Source organism: Micromys minutus (assembly GCF_963924665.1).
Source record: "Micromys minutus genome assembly, chromosome: 27".
Taxonomy (NCBI): Eukaryota; Metazoa; Chordata; class Mammalia; order Rodentia; family Muridae; genus Micromys; species Micromys minutus.
The window spans coordinates 33,837,007-33,859,575 of NC_137962.1; the positions used below are offsets into that span (position 1 = coordinate 33,837,007).

At 40.2% G+C, this 22,569-nt stretch overlaps 1 protein-coding gene across 1 annotated transcript in view; it reads right to left on the bottom strand.

Moving 5' to 3' along the window:
- ATXN10 (ataxin 10) overlaps positions 1-22,569 on the bottom strand; it is a 111,985-nt gene that overhangs the window by 71,745 nt on the left and 17,671 nt on the right. Inside the window, exons 2-6 of the mRNA XM_080938990.1 lie at positions 22,070-22,261; positions 19,023-19,105; positions 10,872-10,968; positions 7,390-7,548; positions 1,114-1,194 (exon numbers count right to left, since the gene is read on the bottom strand). Of these exons, the coding sequence (XP_080795116.1) occupies positions 1,114-1,194; positions 7,390-7,548; positions 10,872-10,968; positions 19,023-19,105; positions 22,070-22,261 (612 nt within the window). The remainder of the gene's footprint in view (positions 1-1,113; positions 1,195-7,389; positions 7,549-10,871; positions 10,969-19,022; positions 19,106-22,069; positions 22,262-22,569) is intronic.

The window sequence follows — 22,569 nt, forward strand, 5'->3', positions numbered from 1 at the left end:
AACTGATTACGTGCATATTCAAACTTCCCTCACAAAAGAATCTGTTCCCAATAGATTCCAGCCCCTAAGTAAAGGAGACAGAACCCCAACTTATAACACAGTTATCGCCCATAGCACAAGGGGCAGGGAGTGTGCTTGGTGTTCACAATCGGGCCCCAGGAGCCACCAGAAGATGATTAGTATTGTTTTATTAATTGATTTGTAAATGTATTTTAAAATGTAGACAGCTCCTGAACCAATCAGATATTCTAATGCAGCAGGCTTAGAGACACAGTCTGACACCCCAAAGGATTCTTCTACATCCGTGCTCTCAAGTATGGCTCTTCATCTGACTCAAAGGACTTGGGAACATTTTGAGAAACACATTGTCTACTTGCTTCTCCCAAGGATTCTCCACGCACAGGAGAAAAATGTACTTGTCACATAAACCTGCTGAGGAAAACTCTTGACTCAGTCCTAATGACCTGCCAAAGGAAACTTCTGAACAAAGAATACATTCCCTCTTCCTCAGGAGACAAAGGGGTACCAAGCTTCCACTTTACCCAAGACTCCAGCAGCCCTCCCCCTAGCATGAACCTCTCCACATCAGCAATGACACACAGCAGTAAACACAGCAACCCTTCATGTAGCTGCTGAAGTCAGTCAGTGGTAGGAGGCATGTCTCTCGGGTTATACTCTCCTATTAGCTCGAGTAGGACTAGGCTACATTAAAAGCATATTACTTTGTGTGATCTATCTATCAGAAAACCATAAACCTAACAATAAATATTCTAAGTAACCAACAAAGATATTCTAAAGAGACAACAATGATGCATGCTTGAAATTATTGTTATAAAATTGAGAAACTGTTATTCTTAAAAGTTTAATTTTATTTCTTTAACTTGCTTTGACTAAATAATAGCATCAGACTGAATTCTATATAAATTCTATAAATCCTATATACATCTCATTGCCTGTTGTGGTTTCGCTGTGATATTAACCAAGCAATGTAAACTCACCACATGTACTTAGAGGTCTACGCTAATGTGAAACCACATGGAGTTCAGTTCGGGCCGCTGGACGCTATTTGAAATGCTAGAGAGTCAAACCATACTGCTGTGGGGCAGGGGTTACCTTTCCTGATTGCTGAGTTTGCCATACATAGCTTCCACCAATTCCGGGCTTTTCAGAAAGTGGTCTGAAATAATCAAGAACCTACAGGGAAGAGGAAGAGAAATTTAGTTACTACAAACAATAAAACATATACATCCTTACCCACTTTATAAACTTATCTCATACAAAAAAAAAGCCTTTCATTTAATTCAGCTTTCTTTACTATAATCTTTTTAAAATGCTTATTTTTATGCATATGGTTGTTTTGCCTGTGTGTATGTACATATGTATGTATGCATGTAGTATACATGTGCACCAGATGTATGACTAACCACAGAAGCCAGAAGAGGGTGACAGTTCCTCTTAAAGTAGAGTTACAGACTCCACTGAGCCTCAATGTGGGTGCTGAGGCTTGAACCCAGGTCCTCTGTAAGAGCAACAAGCGCTCTTAACCCCTGAGCCATCTCTTCAGGCCCATTACTGGGGTCTTTTATGTTTTAAAAGGTTCAAAAATTATTTTCTTAGCAGTAGCAAAGGGGAAGAAGACTTGAAATATTACTTTCTCCAATTTTCCATGTGAAACTTTTATGAAAATAACTCAGTGGATTCAATTAGAAAAGCAAGTCTACTTCAGCTTTGACAGAGCTTTTCGCTGTGAACAGGGACATGACATTTAGTGACAATGTCAGATCTAGACAGAAAGCATAACACCCTGTTTTAGTTCAAAGCTTACTGGTGTAAGACGAAGCAGAAAATGGACATGTCATTGTTAAAGCTATGGCAGCAATCCATGATAAATCCCGGCCTGACTTTCCTCTCTTCAGAGTGCTCAGGTTACCGAGGAAACATCCACATTGTCAAGCACGGTGCTCATCTGGACTAGAGAAGACTATGGATGCCTGAGGCAAAGATTATAAGCATATTTCTTCAAAGTAACTCTGTGGCATCTAGGAAAATTGAACACTCATACTGCTCAACTGTATCTAACAAAAGGTATCACTAAGATGTAAGACCTATGAAATATGATTTTAATAAGTACTGTCATAGTAATAAAAATTGACTATAAAGTAGAAAATACACGAACACACCATCTATTTACTCTCTCACTAACAAATAAAATGTCACTGAGTGTGATAATCAAATGACACACATCAATGACCACCACACTGTCCCCTACCTAAACATAAAATCCAGCACTGGAGATGCAGCTCAGCAGCTACTGCCTACAAAGCTCAGTGCCCCAGCCCCACCACCTCTGGAAAAAGCTTAAACTAGTCAACTCTTTCCTCTATAGATCTTTACAGTTGTCGATCACGACTTGGATTAAGAATAATGGATAATAATAGTGATTGTCAATAGTATTCACAGTGATTAAGGCAGGTTGTCAGAGGAAGAGGAATTCAGACATTCCAAGCTGGGTTCAGAATTCTAAAAGAATTCTAGTAAAACTAGAATCCTAAAGTTCATCCATACACAATTTAGCTATGTGGAAATCAAAGCTTTTCTCATGAGAACATTTGTAAAAAATACAATATCCAGTCAAGTATGGCAGTATGTGCCTATGACCCTAGCATGAGGGAGGCTTATGCAGAGAGACTGCTAAAAGTTCAAGGCCAGCCTAGACAACACAGCAAGATCATCTTCCATGACACCCCAAACCCCCCAAAAACCCACAATATTGCAAATGCTGTACCAGCAACTAGAACACAAGTTTTACTTCCAAAATTACTCCCCAAACAGTAGAGAAAAAGCCATGGCTACCATAAGACCCAGCTATTTTACTCCTGGCATAGAGCCAGCAATCTCTATATCCTGCCAGAGAGATATTTACACCCCCATATTTATTGACGTTTTATTCACTATAGCAAAGAATTTGGAATCAACCTAATTGACCACTGATAAGTAGATAGTGAATGTTAAATACATACACTTGCGCGCGCACACACACATGCACACACACACACACACACACACACACACACATGCACACACATGCACACACATGCACACACAAATACTATTTAACTCTAAAAAGAAATGTAATAAAAATTGCAAGAAAATGGATGGGCTTAGAATATTTTATTACTTGAGGTCATACAATCTCAGAAAGAAAAAAGCTCATTCTCTCTCAGATGCAGAATCTAACTAATGACATATGCAGACAAATGAACATGTGCGTACAGCATAATACATAGAGAAGACAAGAAAGGACAGGCATTAGGAAAGGAAGAAGGGTGAATGTAGGTGATGGACTGAGCTATGAGATGATATAAAACGCTAAGTATTTTTCTAGTTCAAATTCTGTCGTGGATATTTTGGTTGGGGGGGGGGGGTAAGCGGATAAAAATATATCTAAAGGTGAACATACAAAATCCAATGTGACGCTCCACAACTTCAGAATGGCCATTCAAAATGTAAAGTTCACTGAGATGTATAGATTTGGGGCTCCGGTTAATTTTGGTGTGTGGTGGCTTTTATCTGAAAGATTTTTATACTATGGAAAATACATGAAAATTTAAAAACAAAATAATACAAAAACCTAAAGTATAGAAAAAGACATTATCCAATGACTCAAGCCTAATGCAGTGCCAAAACCTTCTCGCCTGCACTTTGCTGTTACTCCAGTGTATCCCAGAGAGGTCTGGGGCTATTACTACAGTGTTACACCTTTCCCTTTCTAGGGCTAGAGAAAACATGAGAAGATAATAAAAAATGAAAAGATATAAATGCAGCTGGTGCTCTTTATAAGTCATCTCTACCTGGCCAAGCAAGGGGAAGAGGGCAGAATGTGGATCTTCTGACTTTCAGAATCAGTTCAGATTTAACAGTAAAACAGTGTTTTGAGGCTTCTGGACAGTTCTCAGCCAAATGTAGCAGGTGAGCTGCACAAGTTGTCAGTAGAGGACTAACTCCCCTCCTGTTCCTGCCTTAACTCAGGCTGCCGACCGCTGCCAGCTTCAGAGGTACTCTGAAGCAGATTCTGTGTTTGCCCAGGATGAGCCTGGTTGTTTATTGCAGCTGATAAGATACAGACTGCTGCTACCCATCAAGTACCTACCTATCAAATAAACAACTCTGCTACAAGCTGGCTCGAGGTACGCTGACTCAGGCCTCCTCAATGACTGCAGATGCTGCATGTGCATATTGAGGGGAGTTTTCCAAGGTAAATGAGCACGGTTTTCATGTAACAGCTGCTGTTAATTTGCATATGGTAATTCAAATACAAATGATATTTAAAAAATAAACAATTGTAAATGTAGATAGAACTTCAATATAATCTTTCATCTAGGAGGCTCAAATACCAGAAGGCCAACTGGATCCTGATCACACTGCTCACTGTGAGGAATATATCCAGACACTTTGATTGATAGGAAAAAATTTTAAATGTGAAGAAAAATGTGAACAACAGTTTTGATGAGTTTGACAATCAAATCAATTTGTTAGGAGAACTGTAAGCAGGAACACCTACATGATGACCTAACCACTGTAAATACAGACACTACATGATGATGTAATGACCATAAACAGATACATGGCCATACTCAACAGAGCCTGAAACCAGGCCTACAAGCTGGCAGAACTGAAAGAAGACTGGCGCAGCGGCACACCTGTAACCTCAGCTCCTGAGAGGCTGAGGGGACAGCTAAGGTTACATTACAAGACCATGTTTCAAAAGAAAAAAATTGGATTGCTGGGACACTTAGCAAAACCAGTAGAACAAACTCATCCTAAGTGCACACAGAACATTCTCCATGGGGATGGTATATGAGCCATAAACAACCTTGGTAAGTTCTAAAGGAACGGAATCATACAAAGGCTGTTCACCCACAGTGGAATAAAATTAAAAAATTGGTAACAAGACAGGATTTGAGAACTTGAAATGGGGGGGGGGGGGGAGCACAGTGCAGCAAGCTTCACATAGTGCTAAAACAGTTCTTACAAGGGAATTGATGCCTGTTCATGCTTAGACCCTGAATCAATAATCTAAGGCCATTCCACCTTAGAAGTAACAAAAGCCAAATCAAGTAGTAACAATGCTACAGCAGAAGCTAGAACAGGAAGGGGTAAGAACTAGAAATGGAGCTGAAGGCTCAGTGGGTGGCTCAGCTGGGAAAGGCTGCTCTTGAGACAAGTTGACAGCCTGAGTTCAATCCCTGAGGTGGAAGGACACCCTAATAGGCAGGAGAAACTCAATCCATACCATCTGTTCTCTAACCTCCAGATGTGCCACAACGGCTGTCCATCCCTCCACCACCATAAAATAATTTCTGTAAAGAAGACCTACAGATTCATGAAAACTTCTGTTTTTAAAACTAAAACAATGGCCCTATTATTAACATAGGAATGAAAGAGATCTAAAATAGCCTACTCTGCCTACCACACACATAAATCTTAATAAGGATAGGATGCTTCACAATTTCAGGTTTCAAATCTTATGCTAATCAAGACCAGGACATTAAAAATAACACTGGCATTAAATCAATGCTGGCACTAAGAGAGAAATTAAATTGATATTCAAAATAAAACAAACAAACAAACAAGAAACTAACCAGGGGAACAATAAAACATCAGCATTTGTATCCTCAGAAGTATAGGAACACTGGCTGAGGATATGATCAGTTAGTAAAGTATTTGCTGCCCAAGCTCAATTGAGTACAACTGAGTTCATTCTCTAGCACCCAAGAAAAGGTATGTGGAAAAGAAATGAATATATAAACAAAAAGGTGTGTAATGGTGTAATCCCAGCACTGAAAAGTAAAAACATGGTAGATTCCCAGGTTTGCTGATCAGCCAACCTCTTCTAATTAGTGAGCCCCACATTCTGGTGGGGAACTCTCAAACAGCAAGGTGGCACATCCTGAGGACACCAACCAAGGCTGAGTACTAAATACACAGAGAACACAGGGAAACTGCTCCAGCACAGCACCTGGACTGTCTCTATCCTCCCACACAGCCACACAGGCCAAAGCTTGAACAGCTACTTATCTGAGTCTTGTTGTCACCTTGTAATAATTTTCTAGAAGAGAAGGTGAAAGGCACTTTCCTATGGCAGGATACTGTGAGACAGACCCTAAAAGGTATTTTAGGGTCCATTGTGCAGACCTCTCAATGTGTAAAAGCATCTTGTGCCTATAACAGACTATCTAAAGCTACAGTGGCTGTTGTGTCCATGATCTTTATTAGTCTAGAAACACAGGCCACCACCTTAACCTGTGTATTTCAGACAATGAGTCCTAAAAGACAGGTCAAAGGACACAGGATTATAAAAAATATTCCATCAGATACTTCTGAAAACGTAACAGAAGTTCAAGAAAGATAAACATCCACTTGTTTGCTTTCTGGTGCTGTGATAGAACCACTGACCAAACCCAGTGTGGACTAGGGAGGGTTTATGCAGCTTCCAGGTCCATCAACAAAGGATACCAGTGCAGAAGCTCAAAGCAGACACGGGAACAGTTTCACGGAGGAACACTGCTTACTGGCTTGCTTCCCCTGGCTTGCTCAACTACCTTTCTTATGCAGTCCGGGCCTGCCTGCCCAGGAATAGCTCCAACAACAGTGGACTGGGCCCTTGTCTTCATCAATTAGCAATCGAGAAAATGCCCTGTAGACAGAACAGACCCACAGAGGCCATCCCTTAGTAGAAAGTCCCTCTTTCCATATGTCTATGTTGGTGTCAAACTGACAAAAATGAAGAGTCACACCTACAGACTCAAGAAGTTGGGAGAATCCCAAAAGAAACAAACTCCAAGAAATCTATGCAGGAAAGAAATCGAAAAGCAACCAGCGAGAAATCGGACACTCTGGAGAGATAATGTGAACAGCAGCAAGTGTCTCAATTATACAATACCCACAAGACATATGATCTTTAGTGAACCATCTGCTGAGGTCACAGCAGTCTCCAAATAGGCTGAGACATTTGTAACATGTTCATTCACACACCAAAACTGCCCCAAGCTTAGGCTGTATCACACATCATCAAAACAACTACCAGACCTCAACTTTTTAATTAAAACTTCTACAAAGCGGTTGAGAGTGTAGATTAATAGGAGAGCACTTGTCTACATGAACTCAATTCTTTTGCATCACAAGTAGTTAACAAATTAATAGGTTAGTAGTTTGAATAGGCCAGATGTGGTGATAATCTCAGCCACTGGGAGGCTGAGGCAGAGAAGCGAAACTTCAAGGCCAGCCTAGAGAACACAGCAAACCCTGTCTCATACACTTCTAAACCTCGTAAGGAAAATGATCTGTACGGATGTCCTTAAGCGAACTAATTCGTAGCAGGGTACTTACGGCCACTCTGACTCTGGGTGCTTTTGGTGAGCTTCTATGACATTAATGGCAATATTGAGGTTCTCTTCCAGGTCTTTCATCCTTTCAGAATTAAGAGATGTGAACAGAATCATGGAACAATAGGCAACAATCTTTTTGTCTGGATGATTTAAGCAAGACCTGCCAAACAAAGAAATGAGAGTCCAGTTATAAACATTGTGGAATATGAATGTGACAATAATAATAATCCTTAGCAAATTTAGTATATATTAATATTTTTAGTATATAATAAAGATTATAATGGTGTGGGGAGAAGCATATCTTTGACTATAGAAACAGTAAATATAACAGTAAGGTACAATAAAATGGGACTGGAGAGACGGGTCAGCGACTAAAAGCCTAAATTGTTCATGCAAAGGATCCAAGGTTCCTAGGAGCTACCCCTGGAGGCTCACAACTGCCCATGATTCTGGCTCCAAGGGACCTAACACACTTGGCTGAGAGCAACTTTGCTCATACATACTAAGCAACCACAGACATGTACACATACACACACACACACACACACACACACACACACACACACATATATCTAAAAAAGATAATAAAAAGTTACATTTCACTTAGGACTCAGAATTGAAAAGAAATTAACATTTGAGTAGAGAATAAATAAAAATGATCACATTTCTAAAGAAGAACAAAAATGTAAAAAGACTATAAGCATTTGTATTATGATCATAAAGGACAGATTTGAAACAGAAGGACTTGGTGTCAAGAGCCATAACACAATTCCTAAATCCTATCTATCACCTACAAGAACTTAATGAGGTCACTTACTTAGTGTGAGTTATGCCATGGCTCATCCCAACATTTGGTTTATGTCCCCACATAAATTTCAGAACTCAGGCATGCTGAAGTACAATACTGATGACAGGAATCAAGACGCAAAGGCAGGTGGCTCTCCTGTACATGACAAGGCCTAGCCTGGTCAACATAGCAAGTTCTAGGCTAGGCAACCGGAGCTAAAAAGTGAGACTCTGTCTTTAAAAAGGAGTGATGTGAGCCAATAGGATCACTCACCCAAGCCCGATGACCTGAATTCAGTCTCCAGGACCCAGCAAAAGTGAACGGACAGAGCCGACTCCTGCAAGTTGTCTCTGGCTTCTACGTAATTGGCATAGCACAAAACCATGCACATGCACATGATAGATAGATACATACATATCTATAAAAACACATGCAGAATTAATCTTCTGTACACTACATGGAAGAATCACATGTCAATAAAAACTAAAGGCCAGTAAGCGGAGGCAAGATTAGAAGGCAGGACTTTTGGTTGATAGAGTGTCAGGCGGGAATAGAATTTTTCTGACCCAGGACATGAAGGAGAAACACATAAGAGGAGGAGGAGGGGAAACCAGCCACTTAACTGATCTCAGGTTAGAATAAATGGGCTTTAAGTTAAGAGTTAGTTGGAGAACCATCCTAGCTTATGGCCCTAGGCATTCATTAATATTAATTAATATTAAGCCTCTGAGTTGTTATTTGGAAACTGGGGTGTGGGTGGAAAAGCCTGTAGATATACACACAGGTCAAGCATTTGAGAAATGTACTCTGAGCTAGAACTGACAGAGTTCATCTAGTAACCGTAACTTATATACAGGCCCAGGAAACAATCAGAGAGGACAGCACAGCCCTTACCCAGAAGCACACGTGCTGTGGATCCACATAACAGCACTGGCTTCACACTGCAGCCAAATGCTTTACCACTGACAATCTGCAGGTCTCTCACCTGTGCAGATAGGATCAGTTCATTTATCTACAGGACTTGTAGAACAGAGATAATACAATGCAACTTTAACTTTTTTTTTTTTTACTTTATTTTTAATGATTGTTCTTAAACACTTTTACACCTCTTTAGCTCACCACCCACCAGAGATAGTGTAGAAGAAAGGATATGGAGGAAGTGGACCTGTTTAGAAAGATTCTTTGAAGCAACTCCCATCTGTGTTGTCTGGAAATAAGCAGTTTAGCTCACAGGTTAGTAGCGACAGCTCGATCCACTCATAAACACCTCACAGAAATATCTGATCCGCAGCAACAGTGGCAATGACCTAGCAGGAACAGCCTCAGCTGGAGTCAGCAGCAGGAACCAGGAGAAGTTCTCACTGTGCCTCTCTCACAGGGAAGCAAAGATCAGCGAAGACCTGAGACCCACTAGCATTATACAGCTAGTTCTATAAGCTCAGCCTCCGTCACTGTCTGCCAAGTCCTATTTATACCCTCCGAACACCACATGTCCTTTACAGGCCTTGTCTCACTCAGCACGTGTCTTGTCTTAGCTCATGCACCTGTCTCAGATGACATTACTCTGCCAACCTGTACCGGTCTGCAGGGTCAGCCAGAATCTGTAGTACACCACCATAAGTTTTTTTGGTGTGTTTTTCTCTATGAAGTCCTGACAAATGTAGCTCAACTATGCAATGTAAAGAGGACCAATATATGCATGTTCTTAGTAAAGAATCTTTTATCATGTGTCCTTTCACGTGTTTGCTTTAGCAGAACATCCTTTTACCTGTGTCCACTTCAGGGAAACACTCCTCCATGTGTTTGTCCCAACAAAACACCATCTAACTGACTTTCCCAAAACCCTTAAGTTTCCACTTCAATACAAGTCCAACTCGAAGTACTTCAGTGACAGTTCTGCTGCCCACGCTGGGAGAGTCTCAGCTACATGGTGTCTTCCTATTGCTGATCCACATCTGTCACCAATTTACATGTTAATGTAATGTTCAACTACTTACAAACTAATAGCTAGTTTTTAAAAAAGTAACACTTAGCATGAACCAATCCAGCATCCAATAGAAAGAACCAGGCTGGCTGTAGATTTTTTTACAGCAGCCATCAGACTGGTAAACCACAGCTTATTTTAATAAATAAGCACAGCAGCCAACTCATAACACTGACACAGGAACTGAATTTTCTTCTCACAGTAACAGACAGATTAACCACATTTCTCAGAATGAACAGTAGAATAGCTTTCCCCATTTCTCACACTGAAAATCATCTTACACTGATGAACATGTCTGTTATCCAAATCTTAAAATTCCCCATTATCTACCAAGAATAGTACTGACCCAAAGGATTAGCTTATTGTACATATTTTAATGTCTTAATTAAATTTCTTTATAAATTTCTGGGTCCTTAATTAAGTTACTATTTTCCCCATGGCTTTTATTTCTTAAAAATAAGCCAGTATATTCCCAAGGGCCACAAATCTTCATACAAGTTCCATGGCTATCAAATATGTGTATCATGGAAGCACCACACAAACCAAGGTACAGAACACTGGCAGGTCCAGGATCTCCTTCTTACTCTCTCCCAGCTAACACCTGGAATTCTAAAGCTACAGTCTGTTTTGCCTGCTTTTGAACTTCCTATAAATGTTATTATAAGTACAATCTTTTCAAGAGCCAGTAAAAACATCTTAACATCATACTCACATGAAGAGTTCTGGGAAGGCATGGACCCAAACAATGGACTGGGAATCTTCATTCCGTGAGGCAACGTTGCCTAAAAACTGCAGGCCACAGCGGAAAGCTAGGAATATAGAAAAGTAAAAACTGAAAATAACGGACTCATCACAATGAATAAATCTACCTTAGTAAGAAACATTTCCAATGTTATTGAATAAGGAGTGGGAACTAAAGGAGGAGAAAAGAAAGAAAGAGGGTGGAGGGAGAGGGGCGTGAAGAAGAGGGAGAGACAGGAGAGGGGAAGAAAGAAGAAAGTGGTTGATTATTGATTGGTTGATTATCTAAGAATCTCACTCCACAATGAAATTCTAAGCATAAAATTAATACACCTCATCAAAACAACACTGCATAAAACTAACTTCTAAAGGATTAAAAACTCGAATATAATTACATAAAATATCATTGGAATAGATGCTTCAATTAAAAGATGACTACAAATTAGGTATGTCTGTAATCAAGACACTCCAGATGCTAAGACAGGAGGATGATGCTAATAAAAAACATGTCAAGACCAGTCCAATAAAAGCCCATCTCAAAACAAAACAAACAACAGATAAACTTAGAAATTAATTTTTAAAATGCTACAATTTGTTTAAAACAAACATACCTAGGACACATGACTATAGAAATACTGCACGTTAAAGAAAGCTAAAAGGATACAGATCAAACATCAGTTCAAAAAGGAAAAAAACAGGCCATTAAAATTAGGCATAATAAGCAATAATGTTACTGAAAATGTTAAATAATCATTACAGACTAACTTATCAAAAAGATATAAAAACGTATAATTGGAATTCACTTAGTAATATATTCTCAAATAAAAAGAAAAACAGACCACAGTAAGAACTATTGACAATAAGTTGAGTAGTTTTAAGATACCTTCTTTCTAAAAATTCTAGATATCTCAAAGATCTGAGTAAGATTTAGTAAAAAGTTAACTGCCACTTAGAATATAAAGCAGAAAGAAAGAAAGAAAGAAAGAAAGAAAGAAAGAAAGAAAGAAAGAAAGAAAGAAAAGAATCTAAAGCAGCAAAGCACTGGCCCAAAGCTGGGAAAAGTGACCACAGCACACAGCACATGCTAGGGAGTGGGTGGAATACGGACTCTCCTTTACTGCAGGCAAGAAAAGAGCATGGTGCGGTCACTTTGGAAAACAGTCCCCCAATTTCTCACAAGGGAAACAGTGACAGTCACAGCAACATCATTAACCAAGTATTAAGACATCAGTGAAAGTGACATTTGTGCAACTATGGCAGGATTAAAAACTACCACGGACCTCCATTCAGGGGCTGCTTTAGCCTAAAACTAGGTATAAACAAAAAGTGCACATTAGAATTAATAGCGGCCAGGTATAGTGACGATGTTCTTTTTGAAAGAGAAGTCTAAGGCATTTCAGTCAGAAGAGTGTAGAAATATCACTGCCAGCAAGACCAAACCAAACAGCCACATCCTACACTTCCAATGAAAGGCTAATATATGTAGGATGTGTATGTTGTCTGCATTCTTTAAAAAGCTTGTTAATTTGAAAGGTTTTTTTAATAATCAAATTTGCACATTTTAAAAAACTTACAAAAGTTGCTTCAGCAAAGTCAGTATTTAAAATAAAAATATCCATGGTTCTACACACAGGAAACAATCAAGCATAAAGACATCAGGCTAAAGCGTACAGACAGTGATACGCATGCCTAGGGTCAAGACCCTGGGCTCAGGTCTCAACCTCCAGTAAGAGGGGGAGGACGGCATGGGACCAAACAAGGATACCATTTATAAAGGTACCAAGACACTGGGTTGAAGAGTTGCTCAGCAGTTATGAGCACTAGCTGCTCTTGTAGAGGACCCAGGGTTCCCAGCACCCACATGGCGGCTGGCAGCCACCTATAGCTCTAGTTCCAGGGGCTTGGACAGCCACCCCGTGGTACACGCATATGTGTGTAGGCAAGAGTCATCATATAAGCAAATCTAAAAAGAAAGTGTTTTTAAGTGCCAAGATACAAGTACACCATCTAAGAAGGAACTACAAAATAAGACGGAGGCATTGAAGTACAACTAAGTAAGGAAAGGACTAACCAGAGCGTGTGACTCAGCTTCTATATAGAAATTAAATGTAACTGTCAGGTCCAAGTAGGAGTATTCCTCCCTGCCTCCCTGCCTCCCTGCCCCTCTCTCCCTCTGTCCCCCAAGTGCTGAGATTAAAAGTATGAGCCACTACACTTGGCTACAAACTATTTTTAAAAGACAGCTAAACCAATAGAAAAACAGGCAAAAGGGGGGAAAATGTTAAGAAAACCACTTGCTAAGACCCAATCTGGGAAGGCCAGGATGAAAGAGCACTTGATAGCATGAGAAAGCCAGGAGGCTGCGCTCGTCTCCATCCTCTGGGCTGCCCCAGCTTACAGTGAAGAGCAACAGCAGATGGTGACAGTGTAGGAGCCAAAGGTTCAAGAGCCCATGAACTGCTACCAACAGGACACTGGTAATCAGAGCAGCGTGGGTACCAGTTCTCCATTTTGCCTCCTAGCTCCAAACAAAACTTTAATGTCTGCTCTGTGAAAAGGGGGGGGGGGCTCCTCAAGACACTTTCGCTGCCAGCAACGTCCCCGAGACTTACATTAATACCAACAGGTAAAAATACTGAAAAAAGAAACACATTTAAAGTTTAAGGGCTTCTCATAGACTGTTCATAGAATTTTATTATTTTCTTCTGTCTACTCTGAGTCCTTAAAAATTAGTGCATACTAAGTGCATGTCGAATGTTTATTATATAAAAGTACCAACCGTTTCCCAGGTAAGCCATAATTTAAAAGATACTGATAGTTCCACTAAATGCTTCAGAATGTTAACACTCAAGTTTAAATGTAAAAAGAGCACAAGGGACACTCTGGTCTGACAGCTGAACAGCCCAATGGGACCTCAGGTTTAAAAAAAAAAAAGAAGCAACAAAAACGTCTGAAAATCCAAAACAGGACTCTGGGAAAACAGACTTACAGAGGCCCAGGCACAGGCAAGGAGGTTGCAGGCAAGTGAAATAACAGTTTACTTTAGCAAACAGCCTATCAGCTGATCTTCGTGTAAACACTAAGAACAGTGCAAAGCCCCTAAAAAATGCCAGCATTATTTTTACAGATTAGGAAAGAATATATGCCAAAAACAACATCAATAGCTCAATTAAAATAACTCATACCTGTGTTTACATAATATATTTGTCAGACCACTGCAATTATTGCCTGAAAATAATACTCTAAATATTATTTTGACAATATAATTACAGTCCTTATACTCAGAAGCAGTAACAAAAAACTGGCACAGTTACCCTGACAACAGTCTCCCTAAAATAAGGTTCTCAGAGAAAGTATTAAGAGATAGTGAAATCAAAATACTTTTTACAGTGCTATTTCACAGGTTTGAACTAAGGCAGTATGAAAATAATTTTTGAGTTTCTTATTAAATGCAAACGTCACTGTTGAATTCCAGATAAAATCCAAGAGCTTTCCTCGCAGCACTTTCTCAGAAGGTGATAAGAAGTACCGCTAAATTTTCTTTTTCTCCTTGCTTTTCTTCTATTCTGCCACAGAATACAGGTCAGCAATTTAAAATGGACACAGCTGAAAATTTTTAAATAGAAATGCTCCCATGGAGGTTGGAGAGATGGTTCAATGGTTAAGAGCCTGACTGCTCTTCCAGAGGTCCTGAGTTCAAATCCCATAACCACATGGTGGCTCACAACCATCTGTAATGGGATCCGATGCCCTCTTCTGGTGTGTCTGAAGACAGCTACAGTGTACTTATATAAATAAAATATATAAATTTTTAAAAAAGAATGCTCACATTTCATGGATTAGGACCCAATATTGTCAAGATATCAATTCTTCCCAAACTCATCTGCAGATTTAACATAATCCCTAGTGTCTACAATATATTACTCAAATAACTTCTACAACTCAACAGTAAAACACAACCACAAAAAAATCCAAAAAAAGGAAGAAAGAAACTGAACAAAGTATTCAAACAAATATTTCTTCAAAAATGTATAAATGCCCAATACACACATGAGAAAATGCTCACCATTAATCATTTGGAAAATGTGACTAAAACCCATGTTACTTCACATCTACCTGAATGACTATAACCCAAAAAAGAGTGTCTCGAGGACTTGAGGAACTCAGAACACACACTGCTGAGTGAGTGTGAATTTCTCCACATCTTGGAAAATAGGTCAGTGGCTCCTCAAAACATGGCAGCTAGAAAGAAGGCCCAGCAGGTGAGAGTGCTTGCTGCTCTGGTGGAGATTAGCAATCAGATTCAATTCCCAGCATGCATGTTAAGCAGCTCAGAATCACCTGAGATTCCAGCTCCAAGGGTTCCAAAGTACCCCTATGGCCTCTATAGGATAACATATGTACAAGTGTACACACACACACACACACACACACACACACACACACACACACACAGGGAAGGGAACAGACAGACATGACAGAGACAAAGAGATGGAGACCGAGAGGCAAACAGAATGAATTACTAAAAAAGTAATGTTTAACATGGTGATATTCAGGCTCAACTATTCTAATCCTAGGTACATACTTCAAAGAACTAAACACAGGTCCTCAGAAAAATGCATGTGCACATTAACAGTGTTAATCTTCATAACCATAGGTGAAAAGAGCCTGTGGTCATGAGCTGATGATGATAAGAACAATAAAGTACTATCCAATTCAGAAGAATAACATTCTGATGCATGCTATAATGTGGCTGAATCTCAAAAACATTACAGTAAGTTAGAGAAGTCGGACCAAGTCCATGTCTACAAGTCCATTCATATGAAGTATCCATAGAGACAGGACATAAAACTGTGGTCAGCAGAGGCAGGGAGAAGAAGAGGGAGACCTGCTCTCCCTCTCCCGTGTGCCATAAGAAAACAGTTTAATTATGTGCAGGCATCAGTTGCACAATACTGTTCTCAAGTCCATGCGACTGTCCACTTTAAAACAAAAGGTTTTATGTTAAGTGAACAGGGCTGAGATATAACTACATGATAAAATGCTTGCCTGCCATGCCCAAGACACTAAGTTTACCCCACACTACCAGGGGGAAAAAGCTATCTTATTATAAATTATAACCAACTGTTAACGTATCCTTTATACAATGAGCCTAAGGCTGGGAATAGAGCTCAGCAGTAGAAGCTTTCCTACCACACTGGAGCCCAAGGTTCAATTCCCAATGCCATCAAAATTAAAACAGACAGACAGACAGACTGACTGACTGATTGACTGACAGGAGGGGGTAAGGAAAGGGAAGGGTATGGAAGAAAAGAGAAAGGGGGAAGAGAAAAGGGAAAGAGGGAGGGAGGGAGGAAGAAAGAGAAAGAAGAAAAAAAACATATTTACAGGGACCTATTCAGACATCAACCACATAACTAGGTTATAAAAGTGTTTTTAGGCATCTTTCCCTTTTTATTTTTCTTAGGTTATATTCGTCCCAGTGAAGAAACAATGAAATAATCATTTATTATATATTGCAAAAACAAAATAAATCTTGCACAGGAGATTAGGGGCAGCACAAAGAGAGAGGGGGATTTGGAATCAAGGAAAAAGGTTTTATGGTGGACAGGAGACTGCACTCATGATCCCAAGGATGCTTTGAGGCAGGGGAGCCCATTTTAGGACAAAGGGGTTAACTTCAAGAGAAAATCATCTGGATGGGTGAGCAGGCTGGTATCCAAGGTTTAAGGGGAGGAGGGGCCAGTCGCACACTAATAGCTCCACAATCAAACCATTTGCCATGTCCCGGCGCTTCTGCTACACTTACTCAGGAACACAGCATTAGAAGAAAAGCCTTCTGCTGACAGCTGACACTCTATCACCATTTTCTGGCAATTACAAGATGGAGTGCATCTGAACAGCAGCTGAATGACATACCTCACAGAGCTTTCCCTGCAGCTCAATGAAAACTGTAACTTTATCATTGGTTTTTAATCCTCCAACTCTGAGCACCAAGGACATATTATAAAGCAGAGTTTCAAAGAATCCTTTTTTTTTTTCAAAGAATCCTTTAATACCAAATATCTTTAAAATATTTTACAATGAAATTCTACATCCCACCAACCTCCTAAAAAAAACTGCCACTCAGAAAAGTTTAGAGCGAAGCCACTCACTGTTTATAAATCTTAGAAGACGTAGTTCACTTTAAGACACCAGCACTTTCTACCACACAGGTAATTGACTTATTTAATGGATTTTTAAAAAGGATTTCTAAATCAAATATTAGGAGCCCAAACCAGCAGTAAATGAATTGGAAATGATAACACTAGGAAATCACACACAGAACAAAGAGTAAGCGCCAGCAGGCACGCCTGCGGCACACAGCACTGACTCACTGTGCCCCGGCTGAGATTTCTTTTGGTGCTGTGAGAAGAGAGCCCCACCTCTAGCACATACCCATCCACTGGGATAGGTAAGGTAGCATTAACATATGCACCCTCATGTTATATATCAACATGGGTTAAGAGATATTTGTAAATTGCATCTGCTCTTTATTGTTAACAATTACTTCAACCTATAATCTCTATTTCCAACAAGCATGAATACTTATGTCAAGATTATATCAAATAATTTATATTTATTCATAATGTCTCAATTCCTTGAACATGAAGGTCATATATAAAAACTCTATTATTTTATTTAATGACGTGTTAAGATAATAACTGCTGTACAAAGCATTCATGCTACTAATACAAAAAACTAAATGCTTTCAAAATAGTCTAAGAACCTTCCAGGTTTTCAAGCTAGGAAGCCAAGTACTGCTCTTAATCCTACATCAACAGCTGCTAACAAGAAGTGCTAACGTCCCCTTTGTCACTTGAGGTAAGTGACTGACTTCAGACTTAGTATCTGGAGTGTGAGCTCCCAGGCACACCCACTGTGGTCAAATACCAGAGAGAAGCAGCTGAAGGAGGAAGGACTTATTTTGGCTCACAGTTTGAGATGATACAGTCCACCATGGAGGGGAAGTACATGACAGATGGAGCAGCCTGTGGCCAGAGTAGGAGAAATTATAACCGGTTACAACTCCCGAGCAGTCAGGAAGCAGAGAACTCAAGTAGAACTGGAGACAGACTGTAAGCCCTGCCCTATGCTGGTTTCAGCCAACTAGACTCCATGTCCAAAATATCCCAAAACCTCCCAAACAGTGCCAGCAGCAGAGGACAGTGCTCAGCACACAAACATGGAGGGCGTTCATAATCAAACCAAAATAGTGTCTGTTACATATGTAAGGATCACAAGCAATGAGTGCACCCGTCATCTCAGGCCACTGCATCAAAGGACCAGATAGCCTCAAACAATTACTTTCCACCATTTTAGAGGCTCCAAGTCCATGGTGAAGGTGCAGTCAGTGCTGGTTTCTCCTGATACTTCTCTTCTTGACATTAGGCTGCAATCTGCTTCCTGTGTCTGACACTGGTCTGTACCTATGTGTCCTACAATCTTTTCTCAGGAAGACAGCAAACTTCTTCGGTGTACCTTAATTACCTCCTGTACAATCTTATCTCCAGAGACATGAAGGTGAAGATTCCGCTGTAGTCTGACTGTTTCCATCCTTCTGAAATTCATATGCTGAGATCAAATCTCTAAAGTGTTGGTAAGTAAGTGACAAGGGCTGTGAGGGATACTAGGTCTTGCAGTCAGAGCCCCTTAGAAGAAGTCAAGAGCTTTGCCTCCGTTTGCCTTTCTGACACAGCAAGAAGGCACCTTCACTGAGCCAGAGAGCAAGCCTTTGTCACATAATAAATATGCTGAAACCCTGAAGCTGGACTTCCCACCCTCTAGTGTGATTGATCAATGTCTGTTTTTATTAATTACCTAAACTATATATTTTGCTAAAGCAGCCCAAACAGATTAAGAGAAGCCTCAGCCTAAGAAACTAGGAAGAGACAAGTCAGCCCACAACAGGACAGAAAGGAAGTCACAGTGACTTGTCTTCCTAGTAACTCTTTATAAAATTTTATTAATATTAATATTTTATGAAATACAAAACATGCATTTCATTATACGACTGAACACGCAGAGCATTAGCTTTAAACAGTTTTCAAGGTAATAATCCATTAATTATACTGCGCATTACCTGTCAACAAAGAGTCTTGTTCCACCCGAAGCTCACGAAAGAGAAGAACCAAATCAACAGCAACTCCAATTGTATCCAGGTTCCTGCATTAAATTTTAAGACATAATTAAACTAAATATATGCTCTTCCCTAATACTGAATTCCAAATGCTGATTTAATGCATAATGCTAAGGCTGCTGAGCAACAATTCCTACGGTGGGCAGAATAACAGTTTCCAGAAATGTGTATGTCCTAATTACCAAAATCTGTAATTATTACATTATCTGGTAAAGAGAACTTTTCAGACAAGCCCAAATCAATAATCTTGACCAGGAAGGATTGTGCTGAGTTATATGGAGGTCCAATGTACCACAAGGCTCCTTACAGAACAAAAGCTAGAATCAAGAGAAAGGAGGCTAGCTGCCAAGCAAAGTGGAAGGGCTGAAAACTGGCAAGGCAAAGAACCTTCTGTCCCAGGGCTTCCAAAAGGAAGTACCATCCATGCCAATCCACTGAAGACTGCTGAACTCCAAAACTAAAATAATAAATGTGTGCTGTTTAAGATTCTGGTAATATGTCACAGAAACAACAGTAAAGTGACACAGATCTCATTAGTGGGGTGCTGCTCTAACAAATACCTTAAAAAGGCTTTGGTCAGTGGGCAGAGGCTAGAAGAACCCTAAGAAGCATGACAGAAAGAAATCATAGCGCCTTAGACCGACTGCTGGTAGAAACATATACATGCAGGCGCAGCTGGCAGCGTTTGGAAGGAGATGAGAACATGTCATTAGAGACTACAGAATGGTGATCTCTGCCGTGCCAAGAGTCCTTGGACAGCATCCTAGAGCTGTGTGGAAAGGAAAGAAAAAAAAAAGAAATGCCTAACACTGCCCCCTGGGCTGTGATCCTCTGTCTACTGTATTTGAGAAAAGATACTTGTTTTACAGGTCCCAGATAAAGTGGAACTTTGTCCCAGGACAGATCAGCATCCAGAGTTCCATATGTAACTTAGCTAGTTAGTTACAGGATTAGATGTGGGACATCTAGCTAATGAGACTTAGAAGGCATTCTGAACATGAGCTGCTGTAATGGGTTTACAATGTGGGGACCTTGGGATCACAAAAAATGTATTCTGAATGTGATAGATGTGAGTGTTTAAGATCAATGGGTGAACTGGGATAAGCAAAAAAAAAAAAAAAAAAAAAAAAAACTCCTTTTACTTTTAAGATACCTTATATGGGCAAGAGCCCCAGCAATAGATGTGATCTGTAGTTGGTCTACTCCTGAGCACCTGGCACAGAGTTCCTGAATGATAGGAATACCTTCCAATCACATCTGAGTTCATGCTGTAAAAGTAACTCAGGCATAGCTTCAGAATGTGTCCAGCTGCCAAGGAACCCAACTGAAAATCTTTCAGCCTCAGAGAGGGAAGGAGATGAAAGCCAAACTCAAAGACCACAACTGATGGTTTAATTAACCATGTCCATACAACCAAAACTTCACCGAGAAACTAGCAGTGGGAGGCTGCAGGTCGGTAAACGCATCAATGTGCCAGAAGACAGCATACCCAGAGAGGACATGGGTCCCCACCCTAGACCTAATCATGTGCACAGCCTTCAACCTGGATGTTCCTAGTACATATCCATTAGAATGAACCAGAAACCACTTCCTTGAGTTCTATGAGTTACTAAAACCCTGAACAGTCAGCCATACAGAAATGATAGACACCTGATTTCCAGATAGTATCACAAGTAGCAACTGTTAGGTCACAAAAAAGTGGGCCCCTAAAGTGTCAGTGACTTGACCCCCATTCAGGCTTGGTTTTGCCAGAAAACAAAGACCGAGAGCGTTTCTCAGAAGCCCTCAGCAGCTACTGCACCCAAATACTTCTTAGCACAGCTACAACAACCCCTTATCTGAGCTGCCCCTCCATGCACCCCTATGTAACCCCATAATATACATGTGGCAGTCCCAAAGACACATAAATAAAAATAAATCTTTAAAAAGGGTTTTAAAATTAATTAGCTAAAAAAGCAAAATAATAACTATTAATTATAGTTATTTCTATCCATTTCCTGCAGAGATGGCAGGTTTGTCTCAGGACTGATGTTAAAACAACTCTGGCTTTTTTTCTTCTTTCCCTTTCATCTTAAAAATCTCATTAATCATATTAAAGCCTCAGGTATAAGACTGTCTAAGCAGCCAAAGGAATCAAATGTCTTCTGGACCAGATCAACTTCACCCATCACAACAATGATGGAGAGGCCTTGAGGCCCTTTCTACAAGCAAATCCAGGAAAGAAAGATGAGCATTCTGCTTGTGGCTTCTGACTTCATTTCAAATAAAATATTCTAGACCAAATTCTGAATAAGAAAACTTTGGTTTCGTTAAAGCAAGAGAAAAGGACAGGCAAGGTAGTGTATGTCTTTAAACCCAGCACACAGGAAGCAAAAGCAGGGAAAACTGAGTTCAAGGCCAGCCTAGTCTGGTCTGTAAGAGTGAGTTTCCAGACAGCCAGGGCCACTTAGAAAGACCCTGTCTTGTGCGGGGAGGGCACTGCACAGGAGGAAAGAAGCTCGGCTCTAGGTATGAAAGCTGTACAAAGGAAAGAGCAGCAGAGAGCACCCTCTGCTCCGAGTTTAACACTTCTCAGAAACACTCACAGCTTTAGACAGAGGGAAAGTGCTTGGAGCTTTAAAGTCTTAAGATAGATAGCCTCAGAAAATTATGAAATATTCTTGCCTAATGTAAATACAGGGTAAATGAAACATGCAATTAAAAAGGTGTCAAGGACTGCATGTGAACTTGGACTGGCAGAACCTAGAAAGACAGAACCAATGCCAAATTCAAATCACTCTTACATGAAGAATCAAATACCTCAAAACAAGTTACAAATTAGGAACAGAAAAGCTAAATAATCCCTCTTGTTAAACAAGAGGATACAAGAAATAGGAGTGTTTCCCTGTAGAGGAAAAGGACAGTTTTGTAAAGAAAACAAAGTGAGCAGCACAATAAAGCAAAAACAGTACCCACCACATAAAGACACCCAGAAGAATGTGTGTCCCCACCTGATTGAGTTCTGATTCACAGAACACTCTATGCAAGCATTCCGAAGACACCTGAAGCATTCGGTGATTAGCTGAAGACTGGAAGCCAGATGCTCCACTTGGGAAGGATCCCTGCAGGCCAGCTCAACAGCATTCGTAGACTTCTTTAAGATATCCAGGACTCTCTGGAAGATTGTTCTGGGTGCTGTTTCCCTGGAAGAAGATAAGGTTGTTAGAAACTAGAAACTAGGAAGAGAGGGGAAAGGGAGGGAAGGAAGGAGGGAGGAGAGAGGGAAGGAGGGAAAGACAGAGACACTTCCAAATGTCACATTCCCAAAACTACCTACTCCAGAGGCAGGGGAAGCTGGATTGGTCTGTTCCACCTCCTTCATTATGAAAAATAGGCTACAGTGTAAACTGCGTACCTACTATGTGTGGAGCTGTTGTTAGTCCTTACATGTGTTCTCTCACTCAGTCTGAAATAATCATTATCCTCTCCATTTACAGACAATGGAAGGGAA